This window comes from Sinocyclocheilus grahami, unplaced genomic scaffold, assembly GCF_001515645.1.
Source record: "Sinocyclocheilus grahami isolate Dianchi unplaced genomic scaffold, SAMN03320097.WGS_v1.1 scaffold346.1, whole genome shotgun sequence".
Lineage (NCBI taxonomy): Eukaryota > Metazoa > Chordata > Actinopteri > Cypriniformes > Cyprinidae > Sinocyclocheilus > Sinocyclocheilus grahami.
The window spans coordinates 2,098,313-2,108,328 of NW_015505525.1; the positions used below are offsets into that span (position 1 = coordinate 2,098,313).

Here is a 10,016-nt window from a genome sequence, read left to right on the forward strand (position 1 = left end):
AGAGTGTGTGAGAGAGAGAGAGAGAGAGAGAGAGAGAGAGAGAGAGAGAAGCACTATCAGTCTTTGCGGACTGGAGGCTCAAAAACAGCGGAAGAGAGAAAGAGAGGGAGTGATAGAGAGAGGAATCAACCAGCCATGGCAAATATCGCTGTGCAGAGGATCAAGCGAGAGTTCAAAGAAGTGCTGAAAAGCGAAGAGGTTTGCAAAACGTTACTTTACTCGATTTTCCTGCCCGTTAAGAGCAAACAAAAGGACTTTTGGGGAAAACGTCCAGAAGCCAGTGAGCTAGCTTAGCCTGCTAAGCTAATGTTAGCATGAACTGTCATATGATGTGTCCTTTATATACGGAAGTCTTACATCTGACAAATGTGTTTCCTTTGATATTTTAAGACGAAAGCCTTGACCGAAATGTGAAAACCATTTATGGACATATCAAAGTACCACTAGATTCTTGACTGCACACGCCGTTCTTTAGCCATTAAGCTAACTTGCTATTTGACATAGTTAGCCTGCTAGCTGCTTCACTAACCCTTCTTTAGTGTGTTCTAATATTAGCACTCGTGTTTGTCGACTATTAACGTATTCTTCCTCTTTTTTTAAAAATACTGTTTTACTGGTCGTGTCCAGACATGTTTGCTGTGTTAGTGTCAGTTAGCAGGACTGCTAGACTGTTTAAGTAGTTTTCTGTTAAGTGGTTGTTTCAAAATCCATTGAGTTGCCTACCTAGACAACATTTTTGGGAACCACAGGCCCCTTTCATGCTGTCTACCTAGGCTGCTCATTGTTTTGAAACAGTCCCACCACTTAATTGGTCACTTCTTTGTTCTGGGCAGCTGAAGTAAAGAAACAACCGTGTTTGACTGACTAAAGGCTTGTTTCTGCCGTTTTGTCCTGATCCCAGTTATATTAAATGCACAGAGGTTAACTGGGTTAATAATTTTTTCCCTGTTTCTTTTTTTGTTCTATTTTATAACAGACAAGTAAAAATCAAATAAAAGTAGATCTGGTGGATGAAAACTTCACAGAGTTAAAGGGAGAAATAGCAGGACCACCAGACACACCGTATGAAGGTAGTGAGGCTATTTTCATCAGTCTTCTCTATTGCTGACATGATGTTTGCAGATACATTAATGTTCTGGTTAAGATTATAATTTACAAGCTTTTTTTTCACCATAGGGGGCAGATACCAGCTAGAAATCAAGATACCTGAAACATATCCTTTTAATCCACCCAAGGTAATATTTTACATCTTTATTTGATGTTTTAGTAATATTAGTGATTGCAGTTAATATTTAAGGTAAATTCAATCTGAAGTGTTTATAAGTAAATCAGGATTTTCAAAAGCAGACTTGACCTATCAGGAATTGATTAGGTTTTTAATAGTGGGTCTTGCATTTCTTAATGGAGCCAGGTGATCAAAGACACACAACTATGTTCACTTAATAAAAAATATCAAAACAAAGAACTTGCTAAATTGTTAGCACCATTTGAAATCTGTAGAGGGAGGAGAATTGTTCAGTTCCCCTGCTGGATTAAACACATTTTTATTAAATAAAGTACAACTTCAATTCTATCCCAGTGGATATATGAACAGGAGCAGGATCTCATTTGGTTACAATTAAGTGATTTTACTGACCTGATTAAAGGCTGTAATACACTACACAACTTTTGCCCAGATTTTAAGGTTTAAGGTCAGAGTTGACAGATTTCACAGAAAAATGTGTAGTGTATGATGGACACAGACCTTTTTTTTAGCTTCAGACTATGATTCCATCTATTTGCAAGATACAGTATCTTAAATATTATAAAAACACATTAGCCTTGTCGAATGTGTAGTGTATGATGGACACAGACCTTTTTTTTTAGCTTCAGACTATGATTCCATCTATTTGCAAGATACAGTATCTTAAATATTATAAAAACACATTAGCCTTGTACAAATACCCACACTTGTGGTCTTTGCACTTGACCAATTGACTACTTATATGATGTACTTCCTGTATTTGGCTCAAGTGTTCAAGTGAGGATGAAGACCACAAGTGTGTGTCGGAACTTTTCATTACCTGATGGGACACACTTGTAGTGTTGTAAAAATGCAAGTGTTTACACAGCTTTATTTTAATTTTAATTTTAAATACTTTGCATTTTAAAATCAACTTCTAAATGTCTGTTCAGCAGTCCCTATAACATGACAATTTTAATTTGTGGTGCTTCTAATTAAGTGATAAAAAGCAGTTGCAAATGTTGTACAAAATAAATATCCCCCACTACTCATCTTTGCACCAATAAAACGTAAAAACACAGTTTTCCTACCAAATTATATGTAATATCTAATTATTATATTAATATTTAACTTGCATTGGAAAGGTTTCCGTGACCTCTCGTGAGATCTCGGCAAAAAGTCTCACGATTTATTTCTAGAACATGATGCATGATGGGATACACTAAGCCTCGAATAGCGCTCCGGAGCGGGTTTAGTGTGCGTTAAGGGCACTGCGCTTTGGCGTTTTTAAGACCTGGGACAGTCTTGCGCACTTACTTACTGTCGCGCACGTACTCTCAAGTGGCCAAGACCGCAAGTGTGGGTATTGGACAAGAGGTTTGTTTCCGTTTGTCATGTCTACTTGCAACAAGGCACATGTTTGAGTGAATTTTTGTTTGTAACAACTTGAACGTCTGTTAGTGTGTGATTAGCAGTCCTTTAGTGTATGCGGCAGTTTCTCTCCGTTATCCTTTACAAAAGTTGGCAAGTGTATGATGACTAGTGTTTTAAAGTCTTTTCAGTTGTGTAGTGCATTCCATCCTGAACTGGACCAACACTTGACTTTATTAACAAAGCAGTGAAGCACTATTTTCTGTGGTAACTGAACCTAATCAAGCAGTAACGAACTACTACTGTGTCTAACATTATCTAAAAATACCTGCATGTGCTAAATTTGACTAAGCATAGAGATAACAACAGAAACTTGTAATAAAAATTAAATAATCATAAATTACTGAAGATTTTAAATTTTACTTGAACTACTTGGAGACATGAAGACTGCATGCAGAATATAAAACTGTACAGAAAAATTTCAGATAATTTAACATTTTATTTACCAATGAAAAGATTAAAGACTAAAGGGGGGAAATGTCATATCAGGGTTAGAGCCCTGCATTTCAGCCCGGGCCCAACAGGCCCCGACTTCTTAATGCCCCTAGGGCCGGGCATCAGGCCAATTTTCACGTCATAGTTCAGACACGGGCCAGGCCTCGGGCCTGTTTTATGCTTCTCCTTATTTTTTATATTTTAAACATCCATCAATTAGTGATAAAAAATTTTTTTTGCCGCATTGGTGGAAACAGCACAAGACCGTGCTACTGTCAAAAGCAGCTTGACTGTATTTAGTGTCCCGCAGCAGCAGCGAGTGCCGACAGCGCAGCTGGAAGAGTTCCGCGTTCAAATGCACGCAATAGGCTAAAGCTTGCCACAAAGCCCCAGCAAAAGTAATTACCATGAATGTGTCAGGGGGAAATAGTAAGGAGATATTTGAATTATTTACTAATAAACTAGTGTTTTCTGAGTCCGTGTCGCAAGGATGAAGTTGCCGATCCTGACTCGCCATCTCCTTATTAGACACTCTTTTAGAGAGAAGTGCATCTTTACGGATTATGATTATAATGAAAGAGTTTTTGTTTTCGATTTGTTTTATTTCGTTATTTTTTTTTTGCCACATTGGTGGAAACAGCACAAGACCGTGCTACTGTCAAAAGCAGCTTGACTGTGTTTAGTGTCCCGCAGCAGCAGCGAGTGCCGTCAGCGCAGCTGGAAGAGTTCCGCGTTCAAATGCACGCAATAGGCTAAAGCTTGCCACAAAGCCCCAGCAAAAGTAATTACCATGAATGTGTCAGGGGGAAATAGTAAGGAGATATTTGAATTATTTACTAATAAACTAGTGTTTTCTGAGTCCGTGTCGCAAGGATGAAGTTGCCGATCCTGACTCGCCATCTCCTTATTAGACACTCTTTTAGAGAGAAGTGCATCTTTACGGATTATGATTATAATGAAAGAGTTTTTGTTTTCGATTTGTTTTATTTCGTTAAGTAGTAATTTAAAGCTTTCTGTGAGGCATGTATTCACTGAGTTTCGGTTCGTTTTTGTGAAGCGCTCCTGTTCAAGACCGAGACGGCAGAAAGAGCACCATGTTTGTTTTCTTTATTTTATAAAAGCACAATGTTTTGTTGATATTGTGAGTGCACACAAATAAAAGTAGACCCTTTACAGTTCTGAATAATGTATTACTCTCACCTTTATGAGCAAAAATTACGGCATATTTTAAGTTGTTTCCACTGGAAAAAAATGCAAGTCATCACGCTGGCTCCTCCATGTCCTGCAAAGCACACTTTAGCTTCCACTCTCCACACAAACGATTGGATACAGTGCACAATTATCTAGGTTTAACGTTTAAACATTGTTATATGCTTGAACTGTTTTATATCTATAGAATCGTGATGATTTGAGAAGGCTAAATTGATAAAACATAGGCTATGATCAGCTCACTGTCTGCCACTGGCCGCTTGGTCATTACTTTAAAAAACAAAAACTTATATTAAATGAACAAAAAATGCTCCAAACGTTTTTCTAAATTAACTTAACTTAAAAACTAAACGAAATATAATCACTCACTTTGCCATTACATACAAAACTGAACTATTTTAATAGCTGAAACAGTAGTATAAGCTGTTTTGGGAGAAGGGGGAAAAAAAGACGGGCACGGGATGGTAATTCTGATAAGCTTACGGACACGGGGCCAGGGCCTGAGCGTCTCGGGCTAGGGCCTAAATTTGAGGCCCGTGCTGAGCTCTAATCAGGGTAATAATTCAAGCTCATTTGTTTTGTTTTTTTGCAGATATGATCATTAATGTTGACTTGATTTGAAAGATCATAGGACTTTGAAGTTAAAATATATTTTTCCTACATGTTTTTCAGGTGCGGTTTATTACTAAGATCTGGCATCCCAATATAAGTTCAGTTACTGGGGCAATATGTTTGGACATTTTAAAAGACCAGTGGTGAGTGCTTATAATTAATGATCATGACGGGTGTAGTTTACTGTCATCAAATGTGTTTCACCCAGTTTTATTTCCCCAATTACTGTTGTACTTTCTCTTTCCTGTTCCCTTTTCTATACTTTCTTCATCTCCTCTGTATTCTGTCTTCACTTCCTGTGCACAGGGCTGCTGCCATGACTCTGCGAACAGTTCTGCTCTCACTACAGGCTCTGTTAGCTGCAGCAGAGCCAGATGATCCTCAAGACGCTGTGGTAGCCAATCAGGTACACATGCGTGTCTGAATGAGAACGTACAATAACAAAGCATTGCAAACCTTTCAACTACGTTACTGTTGTTGTTTTTTGCAGTATAAGCAGAATCCAGAAATGTTCAAACAAACCGCTCGTCTTTGGTCTCACGTTTACGCTGGTGCTCCCGTGTCCAGTCCCGAGTACACACGCAAAATAGACAAACTTTGTGCAATGGGCTTTGACAAAGTAAGTACTGAAAGTGTACAGTTGCTAGTGTGGTTAAAAATTCAGATGCACAGACTACAGCAGGGGTTTGCAACCTTAGGGACATGGGACACTATTGGCATGTGTTGCCTTTAACTTTCAGCACATTACTTAATATAAATAAGAAATGACCACTGTCGGTGAGGTTTTAAACTTGTCATATATGATCTTTAACGATCAATACAATGATGGTGGCTTGTGAATAGCAAATTGTATTTTATTTTTTTAAAGGGCGTTCCTCTTGAATTGAATTTTTGAGGTGTACTAGAATAGGTTTTTATGCTTGATTGTTCCCCAAAAAAAAAAAAGACATTATTTTTGACATTTCACTTTATTGCAGCACCTCTTTTCTCGGTCTGTCTCGAACGCTCTGCATTTCATTTTTGGTCGAAAACCTCCTTCCGAAAACCTGTGCAATCACAAATAAAGGGTTTTGGAACAGGGTTTGGAAACAGTAATATCTATGCATTTTTATGCCTGAGTCCTCTTTACAAACAACTTAAAAACTAAAAATTCAGACATTTTAAAGCGATTTTTGGAAAAGAAAAGAAACTATAAGATGTGGACCATCAGTTGTTAATTGAATGGTGGCAGATCTTAAAGTGAGTGTGCATTCAATTGCCAGGTTTTCTTTTGTTCATTTTCAAATAACTTTAAAATCTAAATCAAATGTTACTTTAGTAATTGTCTCTTTGTTTACAAACCAACATGTTTTGTTCAAGGGTAATCACATATGCCTGCCAGCCACCGTGCTACTTGCCAAAAAGTACCAACAGTTATTAAGTTATCACCACATGACATCAAACTAGTAAACTACTAAACCTATTATATATGAACAAAAACACTCCTGTCAAAAAAGTTGCCGACTCCTAGACTGTCTGTGACGTATGACATGTCAGACATGTATTGCACAATGAAATTGAATCCATATTTTTAGGTAAATGTTTTCACGTATAGAAACGTGGACCATCAGTTGTTAATTGAATGGTGGCAGATCTTAAAGTGAGTGTGCATTCAATTGCCAGGTTTTCTTTTGTTCATTTTCAAATAACTTTAAAATCTAAATCAAATGTTACTTTAGTAATTGTCTCTGTTTACAAACCAACATGTTTTGTTCAAGGGTAATCACATATGCCTGCCAGCCACCGTGCTACTTGCCAAAAAGTACCAACAGTTATTAAGTTATCACCACATGACATCAAACTAGTAAACTACTAAACCTATTATATATGAACAAAAACACTCCTGTCAAAAAAGTTGCCGACTCCTAGACTGTCTGTGACGTATGACATGTCAGACATGTATTGCACAATGAAATTGAATCCATATTTTTAGGTAAATGTTTTCACGTATAGAAAATACACTATGGTTTAGAGGTTTGGGTTTATGCTTGTGTATGTTTTTTTTTAAAAAATAATTATCTTATGCTCACCAAAGCTGCATTTATTTGATAAAAAATATAAACGGTAATAGTGAAAAAAGAATTACAATTTAAAACAACTGCTGAGTTTTCTGCAACCATTGGTCCAGTCTTCCATGATCCTTTAGAAATCATTCTAATATGCTGATTTGGTGCTCATATATAATCAGTATTGAAAAGGGTTGTGCTGCTTAACATGATTAGCATTAATTTCATCTAAAAATCATTTGTAACATTAAAAGTGCCTTTACTGTCAATTTAATGCATCCTTGCTAAATAAAAGTATAAACGATACAATAACCAATCCCACACTTTTGAATGGTAGTATAAAAATATGCAGAATACCGTTGAAAGGATAATGAAAGAATCCTTCAAATAAATGAGTTCAGTTTAATTGATTTGTGGAGTAGCACTTTATGCTATATTGAATGAGCAAAAATGTTCTGTTTTGTCAGGATGGCTGTCATTTAACTGTTTTCAGTGTGATATTTAGTCAAATTAGTGAACTGTTAGCGTCATCTAAGAAGCAATTCAGCAAATCTACTGTTGCTTACAAATGTTATGTTCTGTCTTTGTCTCTCTCAAACAGAATGCAGTAATAGTAGCCTTGTCCTCGAAATCATGGGACGTGGAGACAGCGACAGAGCTGCTACTAAGCAACTGATCATCCAGTTCTCTTCATCAGGCCATGTTTTCCTCAAACCCCTCCACTCCCACCCAACCAACCATGCACACACACACATGCATCACCCATCTTGGTTTGCGTTCAGATTGAATGTTTGGGTAAGAGACAGCAGTTCGACAGCGAGACCTCGGAGTCATCTTCTGTCTCTCTTAGCAAATGTTCACATCCCTTTCTTCCCAACATTTTCACTCCCAGTTTTTGCCTTGCTACAATCATTTTCCCTCTTAAATTTAGGCTGTCACTTCCCTTTTAAAGAAACCCAAAAAAGACAGCCTCTATCCCTGTCATTTCATGCGAAAAGAAACACCCACTTGCATCTGTGAGACAATGTTAGTACATGTAAATTAGTATATTTAAGGTTGTGTACATTTAAAAGGCAAAATAGCAGGAATGTTATTTTTTTTGCAATCTGTACACCATAAAAATGTTTTGGGATATGCCTATTAGAATGGGATATTTAGCATATAAAAACTGAAATCTTGAGATTATTAATACCCCTTCTATTTGACACTCTCTTACAATGAACAAATGTGTGATTTTATTTGCTCATTTGATTCTTTTAATGTTTCTTTTGGCTTTTCTTTGCACTAATCTGTCTGTGTAGTAGTTGAAATGGCCAGATGACATGGTGTTATGCGAGTGCAGACAGTTTCAGACTTGCTGGGTGAAGTGTTATTTTTCTTTTTAATTAAAGGAAGATTGCCCTTTTTCATTTTCCCTCTTTTTGAAAAGGGGGACGATGCAGGATTGGTGGTCACAAACCCTTTCTTTTTGTTTTCAAGGCAGCTGTGGGGTTTGCAACTTGATAACGGACAGATATACCTTGAGTTGCCTCTTTTTTTTTCTTTTTTGAAGAATGTATTGTATGAAACAACTTGCATTTAAGTGTAAACATTTTGTACATGTAGAGATGAGAAAGTGAAGACGAGAGTTTCTGTTCTCTTAAAATGATTGGCTTTTTTGTAGAACAGTCAGTAGGGTGAGACATTCAGTTTGGCATCGAAGTATGTTGATGTGGAGGTTTAAAAGGGTTTCTGAGAGCGAGGTGGGGTGCGTTTCTTATCATACCAAAATTGTATTCTGATTTCCACTCACAAGCTGCAGATATCATTTCATATTTTGCACTTAACTGATGTTGCAAGCATGAATCAAACAGCTAGAGTTTTCTAATCAACAAAGATGCTTCAAAGCAAACGGGCCAAGAGCGAGTACTGCCACACAATGCTTTGTGAACCTGTTTTTACCTAGTGTTCTGTTCTTTTCTTGCAGGGATGAATTGTTAAACGTTTCTTTTCTCCCTTTGCTGTGCGCTCTACTTCAATTTGCTAGCATTCCCACATAACATCTGTTTTCAAAATGCCCCCACTTTCACAGCTAGCTGCTTTCATACACCTCATGTACATACGAGTTTTTTTTGGGTGGGTGGGGGAGAGGGGATAAAGTACTGTTCATCTCTAGAATGCACCATCGATGGCTGGATTTATATTTTGTATGAAAATCAAAAATGAAACAAACTAAAAGACTGTCTTCCTGTAGTGATCACCTTGTTCAATATTGCACGAAGAAGTGAATTAAAGGACAAAAACTTCTGTCAAAGGAGAAATGCAGGTCATGGGCTCTGGCTTTAGTCACTTTAAGCTCCTTTACAAGACAAAAAAAAAACCTACTCGAGCCGTACAAGCATGGTTATTTATTGTGAAACTGTCATATTCTTTTGAATTAAAAAAAAAAAAAAAAAAAAGTGATTTTTTTTTTTATGTTTTTTTTGGAAATCCTCTTTTCCAACCTTAAAGAAGTATTGATTTCAACAAAATATACCAACGACAAGGTGCCCCTTGCAACAGTATGAGGAATTCATGCTCGTACACCCAACAGAATAAATAGCAGCATTATTAATCATACAGTCTTGTAGTCTTTGCACTTTAAATTTATAGAGTTAAACTAATTGAATACAAGACATGAGCCTCAATAAATCCTTGCAATCGAAGAAATCTGAGGACAGTATTTTGGATTTAATAGAGGATTAAAAGAGGAGAGGGAGATAAAACAGTAAAAAAAAACTTTCCATGTATTTAATAAGCAACCTTAGAGCAGATTAAAACTTTTTTTTTCTTTTCTTTCTTTCTTTCTTTCAAATGTTTGTTTTTAAAAATGGCTCCGGACAGAGAAGCAAAGAGCAACGCGAACAATTTCAACACGAAACAAAAAAAAGAATAAAACGAATGAAGAGAAACAGGTCTGTGTTTCTACACACAAGTTTGAACATCTGAATCTAAAGAATTCGCAACCTTAGAGCAGATTAAAACTTTTTTTTTTTTTTCTTTCTTTCTTTCAAATGTTTGTTTTTAAAAATGGCTCCGGACAG

At 36.8% G+C, this 10,016-nt stretch overlaps 1 protein-coding gene across 1 annotated transcript in view; it reads left to right on the forward strand.

Moving 5' to 3' along the window:
* The window catches only part of ube2kb (ubiquitin-conjugating enzyme E2Kb (UBC1 homolog, yeast)), a 9,495-nt gene extending 195 nt beyond the window's left edge, over positions 1 to 9,300 (forward strand). Inside the window, exons 1-7 of the mRNA XM_016229057.1 lie at positions 1 to 198; positions 977 to 1,070; positions 1,177 to 1,235; positions 4,970 to 5,052; positions 5,216 to 5,315; positions 5,400 to 5,528; positions 7,556 to 9,300. The exon at positions 1 to 198 is cut by the window's left edge and continues 195 nt beyond it. Of these exons, the coding sequence (XP_016084543.1) occupies positions 136 to 198; positions 977 to 1,070; positions 1,177 to 1,235; positions 4,970 to 5,052; positions 5,216 to 5,315; positions 5,400 to 5,528; positions 7,556 to 7,630 (603 nt within the window). The 5' untranslated portion in view covers positions 1 to 135 and the 3' untranslated portion in view covers positions 7,631 to 9,300. The remainder of the gene's footprint in view (positions 199 to 976; positions 1,071 to 1,176; positions 1,236 to 4,969; positions 5,053 to 5,215; positions 5,316 to 5,399; positions 5,529 to 7,555) is intronic.
* Positions 9,301 to 10,016: the final 716 nt, after the last annotated feature.